We start from the raw sequence: 17,185 nt of genomic DNA, 5'->3' as shown, positions 1-17,185 counted from the left end.
TATTGTTTCTCTCCAACATACACTGCAAGATAGCCCTTTGGAACTTGTACAGATTTTGAAGCTGCTTGGCTAGCCGTGAATGATGCCCGTCGAACAGCAGGTAAACGGAAACCCATTCTGTTTTGCTTGATTGGAGGAAGAAGAACAATCTCTAATTTGAAAAGAATGATCCAAAATGTCAAAGCTGGAGGAATGCAATGGCTTGTGTTATTTGTGTTTACTGAAGACCAAGAATTGTGTATATATATAGTTTGTAAGATTCTGTGGAAACCCAATTCCCAGAGAAAGCGACTGTCAATGGATGGAGGGCATACGCACGAGATATCACATGGTGTTGTCTTCGGTCCAACTATCAAGGATAAGTTGTGAAGACTTGTGTAACCCCACCTTATCAAACATTAATTGGCCAGCATAAAGCCTCCACATGTAACCAAATGAGACGTGCCTCAGTGAAACGTAACGTCTATTCATGCATTAATTGATATTCCATATTTTTGTAAACATGCTCTGGACATGTTCTGTTCACGTTACATCGAAGTACAACTGCAAGGTAATTTGTGGCTGATGAATTATAAGGCAGCGGATAGCGAGAGGTCATATATCATTTTAAATATTTCTGATGTTTGACATCTATTTTATTTCACACGGAATCAGCATCAGCGAGAAAGTCCTCCAAGGCCGTCCATATGCCCTTGCCTCCCTGTTGGTCCCATCCAACCAGTCTTGTCTTATAGTCCTCCCACCTCAGTGATTCATGTAGCCAACGATTCCTCTCCAATTATTTCTTCTATATATGTTCATGAATGCAGGCATTTAGGACAACAGAAGTGATTCACATCCTAAAGCATTTGAAGTTCAAAAGCTTGCATCTTATTCACAAGTTTTTCCTTACAATATTCTCTTCCCAAGTCTCGACTCATACAACAACAATGGGTTTTCGCTTACCTGGCATCAGGAAGACATCAATTGCTGCAAACCAAGCATCTTCCAAAGCTGTGGAGGTTCCAAAGGGCTACCTTGTAGTCTATGTTGGAGAGAAAATGAAGCGGTTTGTCATCCCCGTATCATACTTGAACCAACCATCCTTTCAGGATTTGCTGAATCAAGCTGAGAAAGAATTCGGGTATGACCATCCAATGGGCGGTCTCACAATACCATGCAAGGAGGATGAGTTCCTAACCGTCACCTCTCACTTGAATGACCTGTAAATCATGCTAATGGATACCCAGATAGATTAGATGAGGCAAATTTGTACAGAAGAGGCATTTTCTTGATTTTCTATTTTCTACAGAAGTTGAAACCTGTTTCCTGAATGAGAAGTAATGCAGCACAGGACACGTTTCGTTTAATCAGTTTTTGCTTTTGCCAAATCTCAATATGGTTTAACAGATAACACACAGTATCATTGTCAAATTTAAGTTATTGATATTTATCAGCATGATCAGACTATCAGCTTATAAATATTAGGCATTAATTGCCATAATTCTGTTGGAGATATAGGGCAACCTTGATAAGATTGTTAATTACTAAACTGACCTATTGTATTTCAATATGTGTCCATGATCTGAACAAGAAACCCACAAAACTTTTTTGTCCTGAAACAGTACTCCCCACTTGTTGCCTTTTTCTATAATATGTGGTTCTTTTAGTTCCCCCTCTTTAAGCACCACAATGTAATTATATATCTTCGGTTAAATTATTACTCCCTCTCATTCTATCATCACTGCAAAATCATTATCGTTGTCCAAAGGTTCATCAACTGTTTCATTTTCCTGAACAAGCAGCTATGGAGTTGTTACTACTATGGTATTGCCATGGAATTATTACTACATACCATGGTATTGCCCCAAAATTCACAGCAATAACAGAACAGATCGCCAATTTTGGTGGACATAAAATAAGAACTCCGATCCACACAGTTTCGAACTATTCTTCTTGCATGGTATGGTCATATATGTTTTATTTTATCTGGTAGACCGAAGTTATGGAAAAAGCATTGGTTCCTCCACTTCTCCCTATATAGGGTTAGTGAAAATGGGCCATACCATTCGTGAATATCGTACAAGAGAATGTTTTTGTCACGAGAGTAGGCCATGTCTATTCAAGGAAGAAAATAAACCTCGGTGTTACGTCCAATTGTATTTTGCACCTGCTTCGGCAGGGAAGGTACCTCGTGTGCTTTGGACCTTGCAGCTCAAAATTTTAATTTGATAAAGATAATTATTATTTTAACTGTGAGATTTCTGCTCAATTCAAGCAAGAAGTTATACGTTGGAAGGCATCTTCACTGCAAGGAATTGTGAGGCCACCCATGGGATGATCATATCCAAACTCTTCCTCGGCTTGACTCAACAAGTCCTGGAATGAAGGTTGGTTCAGGTATGATACGGGAATCACAAACCGCTTCATTTTCTCTCCGACATAGACTGCAAGATAGCCTTTTGGTGCGTCCACCGCTTTTGATGCCTTTCTGATGCCAGGTAAACGAAAACCCATTGTTGTATAGATTGGAGAAGAGAATGGTTTAAGAGAAATGTTGAGAATTTTGAATTTCGAACACTTTACGATGTGAATGATTTGTGTTGGTCCTCAATGCTTGCAGCCGTGAATACTTATATAGACAAAAGGATATGCATGAAACCATTAGTTGGGTACTTAAATTGTTGGTGATGCAGGGACATCAGATAGGAGTCATGGGACCAAATGAGAGACATGGCATATGGGGTGTTGTCTTAGAGAAATTTCTTAAGAATCAACGTAACAAGTGATTGTAGATAACAAGAGTCCCACCTTCATTTGATCTTGTTGACAGAGGCTTATTCAGTGTGGTGGGGGCCAGAAATTTCATTTGTGCAAATTTCATGCAGTTACTGCTACTTAGAATTTGACGTACAGAAAAATAATGTTGTTCAGGATGCCTGCCTGGTGATATGATGATGCACTCAGTGTTAGTTGTCATCTTATCTACACTGTTTCAGAGCTATCAACTCCGATAGAACAGCTCCATATGGCCTTGTTTTTTTCCAAAAGTTGTATTGACGTGTGTAACCAAATGAGACGTGCCTAAGTGAATCCTCACATTTCTTAGTGCATTAATCGGTATTCCGTACTTTTGTAGGCATGCTTTGGACATGTTTTCTTCATGTCATGCTGGAGTACAACTGGAAGGTATTTTCTGACTGGTGAATTATAAGGCAACACAGATAGATAGCGAGAGATCATAGACCATTATATTTCTGAGGTTTGACATTATACATCTGTTTTACTATAACATGTAACGTTAATTCTTGAGAAAGTCCTCCAAGGCAACACCATATGCCCCTGTCTCCTCTCGGTCCCATCACTTATCTCATTGCCTTCCCCCACAATAATTCAAGTAGCCAACTGTTTCTTACAAATTCTTTCATCTATATATATTCATTGTTGCAAGGTTTTAGCACAACAAAAATCGTTGACATCCTAAAGCATTCGCAGTTCAAAAACTTTCATCTCCAATTTACAAGTCTTTTTGGACACTCTCTCCCTAATTTCAACACATACAACAATGGGTTTTCGTTTACCTGGTATCAGAAAGGCATCATTTTCTGCAAACCAAGCATCTTCGAAAGCAGTGGATGTGGAAAAGGGCTACCTTGCAGTCTATGTCGGAGAGAAAATGAGGCGGTTTGTGATCCCCATATCATACTTGAACAAACCGTCATTCCAGGACTTGCTAAGTCAGGCTGAGGAAGAGTTTGGATATCACCATCCCAACGGTGGCCTCACAATTCCTTGCAGTGAAGATGTCTTCCAACATATAACTTCTTTCTTGAATTAATAAATGCCACTTTAGGAGACTGACATAGATTAGCAAAGACATTTTGTACAATAGGCGTCTTCTCAACTTGTAAAGATCTCCCTTTTTTGACAAAGAGGGAAAAGAAAGATTATAGAATGACAAAAGTCAGTATTTCATATTTTTTTTGCGTAATGACAATGAATTCAACTACTCAAAGCAACTCCTTTGTGTTTTCTATTATTTATTTTACAATGTTCACTTCACCCTGTATGACTGACAAACATTTATATCATAATTATACCATCCCAAAATACTTTATGCACCTTGACTTTGAAATCAGCGATCCAAATTCTCAATTTACATTTAATAAACAGAAATAAGTTCGATAGGGAAAAATTATTGGCCATGGATAATAGACTACTGTTTACTATTCATTAAAATTGAATGGATTAGTGTTCCTATTTTGGGGCAATATCACTGTACTGACAATCCATGCTTTCCTGCCCAAATAACAACTAATAATCAATGTAATCAATCTTGTTTAGGAAAATAGAAGAATCAATGACCCTTGGAAAATGATAATGCTTTTGGAGTGATGATAGAACGGAAGGGAGTACTAAATTAACTCAAGATACACAATTACTTTGTGTTGCTTAAAGCAGGAACTGAATGAGCCACATATTAAATAGAAAATAAAGCAACAAGCTAGCGGCAAAAACTGTTTCAGGAAAAATAATGTGTTGTGCGTTCCTTGTTCAGATCACGGACATATATTGAAAAATAAGGAAGGGAAGCATTAATTAACAACCCTTATCCAGGTTGGTCAATATCTCCAACATGATTACTGTGCTTAATTCCCAATATTAATTAGCTGATAGCCTGATGCTGACATATATCAAATTAAATATGATAATGTTACGGTTCAATATATAATTGAGATTTGGAAAAAGAAAAAAGTGCTTAAAGAATGTCTTTTGTTGCATTCTCATTCAGCCAACAGGTTTTAAATTCTGTACAAAAAATAAAATGCCATCTGTACAAATTTGCCTCATCTAATCTATCTCAGTCTCCGTTAGCCTGAATTACAGCTCATTCAAGTGAGCGGTAACGTTTAGGAACTCCTCTTCCTTGTATGGTATTGTTAGACCACCCATTGGATGATCATATCCGAATTCTTCTTCTGCTTGACTGAGTAATTCTTGAAATGAAGGTTCGTTCAAGTATGATACTGGAATTGTGAACCGTCTCATCTTATCTCCAACATAGACTGCAGCATAGCCTTTTGGTACGTCAACCCTCTTGGAGGCTGCTTGGGTTGTAGAAAACGAAGTCCGCCTAACAATACCTACTATGCGAAAACCCATTATTTTCTGTTGCTCCACACAACAAGTATCATACTGATATCAAAGAACTCGTATGCGGAAGAAATATTTGAGTTCTGATACTTCAGGAATGGGATGACTTGTGTTGCTTGGAAACCCAAGAAATTGTGTGTATATAATGTCTAGGACCTCTGCAATCCAATTGCACAGTGGGCCATGATGGGGTCTATTGAGGGAGAAAGGATCACATGGTATTGTCTCAGAGGTCTCTTTCAAGGAATAGGAAGTTCAATAGGAGTGCATACGTACCTCACCTTCTGAGTTAGTGGCCACCAAATTACCCACCTGACAACCTAATGTTTGTTCAGGCATCGTGGTATGGCTAATCCATTGGTGGATATGCTTAAGACATCTCACATGCTTCTTCAAATGATTGCAAGCTGACAATTATTTTGATAAATATATCTACCATGTGACCGATAGCAACCAGTAAACCTTAAGCCGACCAGATTGACAGCTCTGAATAAGTTTTTGGAAGTAAGAAGAAAACCAATACTGAATACATGATCATAAAGTACTATGAACCACATTTTTTATGTACGAACTATTCTCACCGACAGCAGCCTACAATTAATTTCCACACATTAAGTTTATTGTCTCTGCCCCCCTTAATTAGTAATTGTCAACATGATCCACTTTGATTTTTTTTTCCTCATGAGTTTTCTAAAAAGTTGGGAAATCTGTTAGCCTTCTGATACACACAGCTAGAGAATCCCTGGAATTCGAGGACCAGGGGAACCTCCACAAGCAATATGAAAAAGAAGGTGAAATTCTTATTGATAATGCTGTTATTTACATAAGGATATTTATAGTGATATTCTACAATAACCGAATTTGTCTTTTTATGCAAAATTGGAATATCAAGGTAATGGAAAATATCAAGACCGTTGGGCACGATCCTGCAGCATCATCTTCACGAACCTCCAGCTTCAAACGTGTTCTGATACACCTAATTAAAAGGGGAAAACGCAAAACTGGTTTTCGAGGAACCAGCACCTCCACACGAGAAGAAAAATCAAAGAAGGTAATTCTCATTCATGCCTTGCTTGAATTATTACATAGCTATTAATACTAGTTCTTCCTAACAGAATTGGATATTTTGGAGCCCAATTACACAAGTTCGTTATTCTTGTTCCCCACTATCAAACAAGCACCAAGCAAGGGAATATTACTTAGCTAAAATACCCATCTCACCCTCAGACGTAGTCTTTAAGGTAAGATGGTTTTGTTACTACCCTCTTAGGCCTCTTTACTAATTGCACCTGCTGATCTGTTGCTTCTGCATTCTCTTCTTGTTCTCGAGTCTGTGAAATTGGTTATGCAATTGGTCCTGCATCTTGAGCTTGAACTGCAATGGTCTGTTGCTCTGTATCATGTTCAAACGTAGTCCTTCAGGTACTTGGGCCTAGAGACCCTTCTCTTAATATCACTTGCTATTCGTACCTCACCTTCATGTGGTTTCGTTTGTTGTGACACCCTCTACCCCTCACATATATATTAATAAAGGAATAAAAATTCAAATATTAATTAAAAGTATTTTTAAAACATTTTTAAATACAAGCTTTTCAAATGGGTAAAAGGCTCACATTCACTTTCTTCTACATCATATTCAAACTTGTCCAAATAAATAATAAAGTCATCTTGACTCAAAGAAAGTCATATAAGTCTCATACAATTAATATATAACCTATATCCTAATGTCACATCCTATCAAAGCGTGGTGTTCCCGTGTCCTCTAGCATGAGGTTCTTCATAGTCATCCACCTATTCATCTGCTCCCCCGAACACAAGTTCAAGATCATCACAGGATCCAAACACAACAACACACAGGGAGTGAGTTATCACATTCCTAACTAATAGAGAAACAAGACAATTAAATATACATATTATATAAATGAGATACCACTTGCTTAAACATAGCTCACGTAACTTCACCACTTCGTCATTCAAAATTCACTTTTCAATTATCAATCACATTACACAAGAATCCCACACTTCGATCAAGATATAATAACACATCAATTAGCAAGCATATGCAATAGTTATGCTAAGACTCAATTCTATATGCAATGTGGTACCATGTCAGTGAAAAACCACCCTGGGGCGCTTAGGAGTACATAACAAGACACACCACACAATGAGTTTGTCAGGTCACTCTCACTAAGTAAGATCATAGGGAGACCAGTCAGGGTCACGATGTTTTGCGAGAATGCTCCAACCATATGAGATCAGCATAGGCTTAAAGGAGCACTCAAACCCGGTGACCCCCAAGGCCTACACTCCGAAGAGTCCGTCAGGGCCTCTCCCTCCTGATTCAGGTCCAACCCCTAAAATATTTTTTTTTTACATGCAGACACTGCTCATGAATTATACAATACCCACGACCTTACACTCGTGTTTTAAACACGTTCAACACAATTGCGCTACGATTTAACACTGGTTCCTAAATAGGAAACCTACATTTTCTCTTTAACACTGCGCATCAACGCTTTTCTCAAGATAACGCTGGTCGGGTATTGTACAATTCATAGCTTACAACACAAGTAATTTCACATCAAGTGTTAACTACACACTTATCCACAACTAGAACTCATTCACAATTTCACATCTCATAGTGTCACAATCCACCATCACATGTTTACACGTATCTCACAAATTAACACATGTTCAACTTTACACTTATACTCAATCTCAATAACAATATTATAATCTCAAAGCAACATGTTATTCTACAATTCATCACATACTCACAATTTGAATTATCATTTCATATCCTCAATATAACAATTTATATAAAAGACTATCACAACATGAGGACTAAAACCCCTCAAATAATATTACACAATTATATTCAAATCATAGGTCCAAATATACAAATATCAAGAGCACAATTTATCAAGCAATTTTCATCAGGACATCAATATTTTATTTATAATCATAAAGGAAAAATTGCAATTTAACAAACATTCCAAAATAAAATCCCAATTTAATCCTCTAAGGATCCCTACACATGTTCTCACTAATCCCCAACTGTGAATAACTCATCCCTTACCTCTAAGCGGGCTCACGTGTCTTCAGCCAGCGATAGCAGCATCTCTAGCGGTTCCCGAAAATTCTTTCAATTATTCATCCGACTGCTCCGATAGAATTCCCAAACGTCAGAGAGACGGAGAAGAAATTGAAACCTACACTTGTACTGTCTTCATACGATTCCTTTTTCTCCCTCCACGAATATTATCTCGCAAATCCCAACGGTGGAAGCGTGCGGAATTGCATTTCGAACAACATATCCAAATTTCACAATAATCCAACGGTTAACGAAACCGGGATCGTAGTTTTACCAAGACAGCTCTGGGTTTCTGCGGGAAAGAAAATGGCTACAATGCGAAGGGTTTTTCTCTCAGTTCAGACATGATATCGAAATTCCCAACGGTGAGAATGCTCGGAATTGTGTTGCGAACATGATACTAAAATTTCACGACGATCCAATGGTGAACGGGTTCGAGATCGTCATTTTTCTGAGACTGGTTTGGTGGACTGCGGGAAAAAGAAAAGGGTTTTGAGAGGAGAAGGGGAAAAACGAAAATGAGGCCAAAAGGAAGCAGCTGACTTAACATAACTATTTATACCTAGGGTACTCAGCCAATTATTTGCTCTATATTTATTTATTTATTTATTTATTACTAAAAAGCTTTTTAAATTTATTTACGAAAAATTGGGATGTTACATTTGTTCTACACTTGTGTCTGCTGTTTGCACCTCAGGCATTACTATGCTATCACTCGGGGGCCCTTGCAGAATCACCTTGTCCTCAAGGTGATATTCTTGCTGTAGGGTGTCCCAATCTTCCCAGGTCGTGTCATCAGGAGTCAGCCCTTTCCATTGTACAAGCACCTGCCACGGGTCTGCTGGGGTGGTCCTCCTGTAATCCAGGATAGAAAGCGGGGAGATGAGGGGTTGATCCTGCAAAAATTGGTCCGGCAACTGGGCCGGAATCTCAGACTCCGGTGTCCCCTGAAATAGCTTCAATACTGAACAATGGAAAACAGGGTGAACACGCGCATTTTCCGGCAGCTCTAATCGATACGCAACTGGTCCCACACGCTCAAGCACCTTAAATGGACCATAGAACCTCTTTGCTAATTTCTCGTGCACCCCAGGATTATCCTTCACTGATGATTGTCTGCGAGGCCTGAGTTTGAGTAAGACCCAATCTCTGGGCTGATACGACACTTCCCTCCTCTTCGTGTCTGTGAACTTCTTCATCTGAGTTTGGGCCTTAAGAAGCTTCTTCCTGATACATTGGAATGTTTCCTCCCTGTCTTGGAGCATCTCGTCTACCGCATCCAATTTTGAAGTTCCTGTGATATAATCTGGGAAATTGAATGGTTTTCGTCCAAAAGTAATCTCGTAAGGTGTGGATCCCATCGCAGTGTTCCAAGAGGTATTATGAGACCACTCTACCCATAAGAGGAGCTTCCCCCACACCCACGGTCTCCGGTGAACAAATGCGCGTAAGCATTGCTCGATGATTCTGTTCATCACCTCAGTCTGCCCATCTGTCTAAGGGTGATAGGCAGAACTCATTCAAAGTTGCGTCCCACTCAATTGGAATAGCTCACGCCAGAAATTGCTGAGGAACAGGGGGTCTCGATCTGATACTAAGCTTCGCGGAATCCCATGAATTTTCCCCACGATCTCCATGAACAGGACAGCCACCATGTGAACTGTGTGCGAAGCTGGTAACATACCCAGGTGTATGCCTTTAGAGAACCTGTCAACGACCACTAAGATTACGGAATTGCCTTGGAAGGGTGGAAGGCCCATTATGAAATCTAGGGAAAGATCTTCCCAAGGTCTCTGTGGAACCGGCAAAGGGCAGAGCAGACCTACACTTTTCTTGGTTTCGTACTTAGTGAGTTGACAATCAACGCATTGGGCAACGAATTTTGTTACATCCATGCGAAGACCAGGCCAACTGAAATTCTCTGACACTCAAGCTAAAGTCTTAGCCACTCCCATGTGTCCACCGGCAGGAGTTGAGTGAAATTCAGTGAGCAGAGTGGGTATTAATGGAAGTCCCCTGGGAAGCCATATGCGCTTTTGGTGCAGAATGAGGTTGTTGACAACTGAATAACCTGGGAATGTGGTAGGAGATTGACCAATTGCTTGCCTCTGATTCACATATTCTGAGGAAGCTTCCAACTGTCGGCGGAGCTCCTCCATGAAAGTAAGACATGGTACCGATAACGTCATCAATGAGGAATTATGCTCTGGCAGACGCGAAAGAGCATCAGCAGCTTGGTTCAAGGCTCCAGAACGATGAATTATCTGGTAATCATATCCCATCAATCTTGCTAAATAAGTATGCTGCTCTGGGGTTTGTATGACCTGCGTTAATAATTCCTTCAAGCTTCTATGGTCCGTAACAATGGTGAAGCGATGGCCCAATAAATACTGCCTCCACTTCTTAACTATCGCCGTGACGGCAAATAATTCCCTTACATAAGTGGATGCACTCAAGAGTTTCAGGGGAAAAGGCTTGCTAAAGAAAGCCAATGGGTGTCCCTGTTGAGATAAGATAGCTCCCATCCCCACACCGGATGCGTCCGTCTCAACGGTGAAGGGCTGCTCGAAATCCGGCAACGATAGCACAGGGGCCGTTGACACTGCTAGTTTCAGTTGCTCAAATGCGGCCTAGGCTTTTTCTGTCCACAGAAAATGGGCTTTCGTGGTGATGTGGACCAAAGGAGCAGCTATGGTAGCATAGCCTTTAATGAAGCGCCTATAGAAGCCGGCGAGCCCCAAAAAACTTCTAACTGCTTTAATCGAATGTGGAATTGGCCAATGCAGGATGGCCTCAACCTTCGAGGCTACTGGTTTCACTCCCTCCGACGACACGATATGGCCCAGGTATTCTACTTGATTCTGCGCAAAGAAGCACTTTGAGAATTTGAGAACAAATTGATGGGTGAGTAATACCTGAAAAGTAATTTCAAGGTGATTAAGATGCTCTGTCAGAGATGCACTGTAGACCAATATGTCATCAAAAAAGACAATAATGAAGCGCCTGAGGTATGGCCAGAATATTGCGTTCATCGTGGCTTGAAATGATGAGGGAGCATTGCATAACCCAAACGGCATTATGCGAAATTCGTAATGTCCGTGATGGGTTCTGAAAGCGGTTTTCAAAATGTCTTCTGGGCACATACAAATCTAATGGTACCCCTGAAGTAAATCGAGCTTGGAGAAGTAATGAGCACCTCCTAATTCATCTAACAATTCATCTACAGTAGGTATCGGGAAACTGTCTTTAATGTTGAGAGCATTGAGTGCCCGATAATCCACGCAAAATTTCCATGATCCATCTTGCTTCTTGGCAAGCAAGACCAGAGAGGAAAAAGGGCTATTGCTGGGTTGTATCATGCCCTTTTGTAGCATAAGTTCAACTTGCTGCTCAATCTCCTGTTTCTGGAAGTGAGGGTAACGATAGGGCCGGACATTTACGGGTGTGGCTTGGGGCAGAAGGTGGATATGGTGGTCGGTCTCTCGTTGCGGGGGAAGAGCACTGGGTGGTTGGAATAAAGTGTGATATCGGTCAAGGATGGCCTGAATTTGTGGAGGGGGAATAGGATTAGCTTGGATGGAAGGGGGCTCCGGTAATATCACAACATGGAAGTATAGACTGGTTGGTTGGTGTCGTCGGAGATGATGGAATTGGGTGGAAGATATGAAGTTTAAAGTGGTCTCAGTGTCCCCTTTTAATTCTACCAAATTTCCAGTATGAAAGAACTTCATGCATAGCGTGTTATAGTCGGTGAGGACCGGTCCGAGGGACTTCAACCATTGCACCCCCAGAACAACGTTCGCACCGGCAATGGGTAACACATGCAAGTCAACGGTGAACTGAGTGCTCTGAATAACCACCGTGACATCCTCGCAGACGCGCGTGCATTCCAAATGTTGTCTGTTACCTACCATGACGCGCAAGGGGCTAGTGTCACGTGTGGAGAGACCCAATTCTGAAACTAGCTGGAGCTGGATGAAGTTGTGGGTACTCCCACCGTCCACCAGCAAGACGACCTGGCGGTCTCTGATGAAGCCCATGAAACGCAGCGTTTCGGGAGCCACCTGTCCAGCTAATGAATTAAAACTAATCTGGGCCGGGTACGGGTCAGTCGGGTCAGGTGGGGCTGGGTCGGGTTGTGGGTCAGGGGGGTTTATAAGGCTTGGGAGGGGTTCGTCTTCCTCAGCGACCAGAAGAAATGCCCTAGAGGCACAGCGATGCCCTCTGTGGTATTTCTCGTCACACGTGAAGCAAAGCCCTCGCTCCCGGTGAGAGGCAATTTCCTCTGGGGTGAGGCGCTTCACAGGTGAAGGGGTGGGACGCAGGGGTGGTGGTAGCATAGGTGGGGTAGGGACTGAGCGCAGGGGCATGGGTGAATTAGGGTTCTGGTTGGGGGAAAGAAGTTCAAGGTGGGTGGGGTTGGGTTGAGGATGAGTGTGTGTGGGTTGAGGGTGAGTGTGTATGGGTTGGGGGTGACGAGTACGGGAGAGGGTGCGGCCATCGAGGAACTTTTCCTCCTGAAGACGAGCCAGACCCGTCGCCTGGACGAGTGTCAGTGGTTGGTGGGCCTGGACCTCGCGGCGAATGTCCGGCGACAACCCCGACACGAAGTAGCTCAGCAGGAAGGGTGGGGGGAGTCCGACGATGCGGTTCGCCAATTCCTCAAATTCGGCGAGGTACTGGGCCACCGTACCCCTCTGAGTAAGCTTGAACAAGACACTGGTAGGGTCCTCGTACTGGGAAGGAGCGAACCGGGTCTGAACCGCTTGAAGAAAAGTAGGCCACGACGTGAATTGGCCATTGTTGTTCATCCATTGGAACCAAGCCAACGCACGGCCATCCATGTAGAACGCAGTAATGGTAAGTCTCTCTGCCTCTGGGGTTGAATGGTACTCGAAGTACTGGGTGATCTTGAAGATCCACCCAGAGGGGTCACTCCCATCAAATCGAGGAACATCAATTTTAATTCGGTGATGGTGTGCAGGGGAAGAAGATGAAACAGGGGTAGTTGTGGCAGGACCTGTGTTGGGACTCGTAGGGGGAAGACGATGAAGGATTTCATTCAGCTGGAACGTGACTGTTTGTAAGGTCTCACCCATGGACAATTGCTGAGCTGCAAGCTTGAGAATGGCATCCTCTAAGGAAGCAGGAGTATTAGAGGAGTCAGGCATAGCAACGAGAGCACCAAAATGATACACACAGCTAGAGAATCCCTGGAATTCGAGGACCAGGGGAACCTCCACAAGCAATATGAAAAAGAAGGTGAAATTCTTATTGATAATGCTGTTATTTACATAAGGATATTTATAGTGATATTCTACAATAACCGAATTTGTCTTTTTATGCAAAATTGGAATATCAAGATAATGGAAAATATCAAGACCGTTGGGCACGATCCTGCAGCATCATCTTCATGAACCTCCAGCTTCAAACGTGTTCAAACATAGTCCTTCAGGTACTTGGGCCTAGAGACCCTTCTCTTAATACCACTTGCTATTCGTACCTCACCTTCATGTGGTTTTGTTTGTTCTGCACTTGTGTCTGCTGTTTGCACCTCAGGCATTACTATGCTATCACCTTCACTCGATAAGCTGGGATAGTATTATCTTAATTCTTGATAAAGTCCTCGAGACAACACCATATGCCCTTGTCTCTAAGTTGGTCCCATTTATCTTATCTCATAGCTCTCCTTCACCAATAATTCATACAGCCGATGATTTCTTACATATGCTTTCCTATATGTATATATTGATGGCAGAAAGCATTTATCACCAACACAAATCATTCACATCCCATAGCATTCAAAATTCTCAACACTTTTCTTAAGCAATTCTCTTCTGAAATCCATACAGCGATGGGTTTTTGTTTACCTGGTATCAGAAAGGCATCAAAAGCGGTGGATGCACCAAACGGCTATCTTGCAGTCTATGTCGGGGAGAAAATGAAGCGGTTTGTGATTCCTGTATCATACATGAACCAACCTTCATTCCAGGACTTGTTGACTCAAGCTGAGGAAGACTTTGGATATGATCATCCCATGGGTGGCCTCACAATTCCTTGCAGTGAAGATGTCTTCCAACGTATAACTTGTTGCTTGAATTGGCAATAAATCTCACACAGTAGGAGACTAACATAGATTAGTGAAGACATTTTGTACAACAGGCGTCTTCTCACCTTGTAAAAATCTTCGTTTCTTGGGCAGGAGGGGGGAAGGACCATTAGAATGACAGATTCATATTTCAAGGAGCATGTCTCTGTGTGTGTGATTGTGAGTGAGTTGTCTTGCCTACATGTTTGTCTCTGTCAAACATGATAAATTGACACTAGAAGTCAAATTTTACACTGATATCTATACCACGTACTGACACACAATTTTAACAAATACTTTTCTCAACATGAATATAAAAAGAAAATTGGCATGTATGACACACTTAAATATAAATAAATGCAATTACTTTAGTCTATTTAATAATACAATTCTTAAAACAACTTCATTTAATAGCAATTTGATTTTCAATTATTCTTTTTTAATAAAATTAAATAATGATAACTAAATTTTTATTAATTAGTGTGAAATTAATTCAGAGTGAGTATAACCATTGAATTATTTAGTATTTTTTTACCAATTTTAGAAAAATATATTAAATGCAAGAAATTGATACACAGTGTGAATTGATTCTGTCCATCTATCAATAGATAACATCCTCCCATATGTTTGGTGAGATCATTTCTTGTTTCAAGTAGTAATCACATTGAAAGTTAGTAAATAGTCACATAACCTCTTAAAACATCGTGTGTGTTCATGCTTTGATCATGACGCTTTAAATTTGATATGACACTTTAAAGTGCAAGACAAACAGGTGATGTTTGGATTAGGGTGGGAATGAAGAAATAAGAGAAAATTTGTGTATTTTTCACAAGGAATTAATGTCTTTTACACACTACTTTAATTTTAAAATTATCTTCTATTTTCGTCCTCTTAACCAAACACATCCAAAGTATCTTAAAAGTGTAAACAAGACTGTTAAACGAATTGTAAAAAAAATTGATCATTTTGAATTGAGAATACATCTGATAATTCAGAGATAATTTGTTACTACTTATTTGCTCCATACTTGGAACCCTAGGTTCTTATCAAAGAATGGGAATTTTTGTGGTGAATCCTCTTCAACTCATCAATCCTTTTGGGATTGTGGTTTTGTTCTTCCATTTCTCCTCTTAATACAATTTTTTTTCTTTTCAATTTCTTGGATATCATTTATCCTAAACGAGAACATGTATGCACATGCCTCTTCCAAGTAGTCATGTCATCACTAAATAACTTCTAATCATAATCATCGATACCGTGTGATTATATGACCAAGATTTGTAGCTCCCATATTCTTAAAATAATAACCGATAGATTATATTGATTGACCATTGCAACTACTAAATCTATTGATTCCTTAACCAATATATCAACACTTTAAATTCATTCAAAATTCTATCATGCTTTAATGAAAATGAAAATCGTCATAGGTGTTATATCAAAAGGCCAGCTCGTATAAATTATTTGGAACCATAGACCACGATAAGTCAAAGAGAAACAATGAGCTAAGTTGAGATGGTACTTCAATTTATACAGATCACAATTTAAAATTTACCATATATATACATGCCTCATGTGGCACTATTATTTGATATATAATTGATATATCTTGATACAAAGGCTGAGGAAAAGGGGGCAGTAAACGAAGAACAAGAACCAGAGGTGCAGGAATACAAGTCAGGGGTGCAGATAGAAGGAAGATCAAAGAGGGTCATCACAAAGCCCTCTTACCTCGGTGATTACGTATATGAAAAAGAGAAAGAGAGGAGGCTGACCTGGAATGGAAGATTGCTAAATTAGGTGCTGCTCCGCCTTAGGTAGACAAGCCTAACCATAATCTGTTAGCCAATATTCCTTTGCACAAAATGACAAATTTTGTTAGTCAGAAATTAGTATAAATAAGGCAATTGTAATGAACAATGGATATGAATATAAGCTTCATTTTCCTTCCTACCTTGTCTGGAGGTTCTGGCCCTCGAAGCCAGCTTTCCCTTTTCTTGCTTCCTTATCAATTTTGGTGCTCTCATTGAGCTTCCTCCCCACCTTCACCCATGGGGTCTTCCGACAAACTCGATGATGCTTTGCTCAGGCTCACCAATCATTAGATGTCCTTGGGGAATCCATGCAATCCTTGACCCTCTATATTAATGAACTGCTCCACCGCATGACGCCCATCCTCTCATCATCCCCTTCCTCAACCTTGTATGTTCCGCCACTGCCGTCAGTACCTGCAAATAACCACCGCATGAAATTAGATGTGCCCCGCTTTGATGCCACCAAACCGCTTGGTTAGGTCTTCAAGATCAACCAATTTTTTGAGTGCCACGGGACACCAGAATAGGACCGACTTACAATTGCCTCGTTTTATATGGAGGGACGAGCACTGGCATGGTTCCAATGGATGACCGGTAACGGCCAATTCACCTCCTGGCCCATTTTTCTTCAAGCCCTATAAACCAGGTTCATACCATCACAATACAAGGACCCTATCGGAGCTCTATTCAAATTAACACAGTGAGGAACAGTAGCACAGTACCTGTCGGAGTTCGAAGACCTTGCCAATCAAATCATTGGCCTTCTGTCGCCCTTCCTCCTGAGTTGTTTTGTATCGAGCCTTACTCCGGAAATTCGGCATGAAGTGGAAGCACACCAACCCCTGACCTTCGTGCAAGCGGCCAGTCTGGATTGCCTCCAAGAGGAGAAACTCTTGGGCGTCCGTCATTCGTCTCGCCCTCGTGCTCCGCCACACCAACCCTTGCCACCGCCGCATTCTGTTTCCCTTCCACCGCTACTTCCTTCTCCAGGTCGTCCTACACCACCGTCATTGAAGCGCCTCTCCCCAGACGAACTAGCTTCCCAGCATGAGCGCA

The 17,185-nt window shown here is 41.1% G+C and overlaps 4 protein-coding genes and 1 long non-coding RNA gene across 5 annotated transcripts; 2 read left to right on the top strand and 3 right to left on the bottom strand.

Moving 5' to 3' along the window:
* The first annotated feature begins 774 nt into the window (after positions 1 to 774).
* Positions 775 to 1,352, top strand: LOC114417111 (auxin-induced protein X10A-like). Its single transcript, XM_028382220.1, has one exon. It carries the CDS (start codon positions 804 to 806, stop codon positions 1,206 to 1,208), a length of 405 nt encoding a protein of 134 aa, XP_028238021.1. The 5' UTR covers positions 775 to 803; the 3' UTR covers positions 1,209 to 1,352.
* Positions 1,353 to 1,496: 144 nt separating this feature from the next.
* On the bottom strand, positions 1,497 to 2,680 carry LOC114417113 (auxin-induced protein 15A-like). Its single transcript, XM_028382221.1, has one exon. It carries the CDS (start codon positions 2,494 to 2,496, stop codon positions 2,248 to 2,250), a length of 249 nt encoding a protein of 82 aa, XP_028238022.1. The 5' UTR covers positions 2,497 to 2,680; the 3' UTR covers positions 1,497 to 2,247.
* A 1,948-nt stretch (positions 2,681 to 4,628) lies between these two features.
* On the bottom strand, positions 4,629 to 5,263 carry LOC114414235 (auxin-induced protein 10A5-like). The gene has a single exon (XM_028378538.1). It carries the CDS (start codon positions 5,140 to 5,142, stop codon positions 4,861 to 4,863), a length of 282 nt encoding a protein of 93 aa, XP_028234339.1. The 5' UTR covers positions 5,143 to 5,263; the 3' UTR covers positions 4,629 to 4,860.
* Positions 5,264 to 5,752: 489 nt separating this feature from the next.
* Positions 5,753 to 6,563, top strand: LOC114414234. Its single transcript, XR_003667164.1, has 3 exons — positions 5,753 to 5,924; positions 6,026 to 6,184; positions 6,249 to 6,563. It is a non-coding gene; the product is annotated as an uncharacterized LOC114414234 (long non-coding RNA).
* A 4,813-nt stretch (positions 6,564 to 11,376) lies between these two features.
* Positions 11,377 to 13,398, bottom strand: LOC114416335. Its single transcript, XM_028381200.1, has one exon. It carries the CDS (start codon positions 13,396 to 13,398, stop codon positions 11,377 to 11,379), a length of 2,022 nt encoding a protein of 673 aa, XP_028237001.1.
* Positions 13,399 to 17,185: the final 3,787 nt, after the last annotated feature.

This window comes from Glycine soja, chromosome 6, assembly GCF_004193775.1.
Source record: "Glycine soja cultivar W05 chromosome 6, ASM419377v2, whole genome shotgun sequence".
NCBI classification, from domain to species: Eukaryota; Viridiplantae; Streptophyta; class Magnoliopsida; order Fabales; family Fabaceae; genus Glycine; species Glycine soja.
This window is presented reverse-complemented; position numbering and strand designations above follow the sequence as displayed.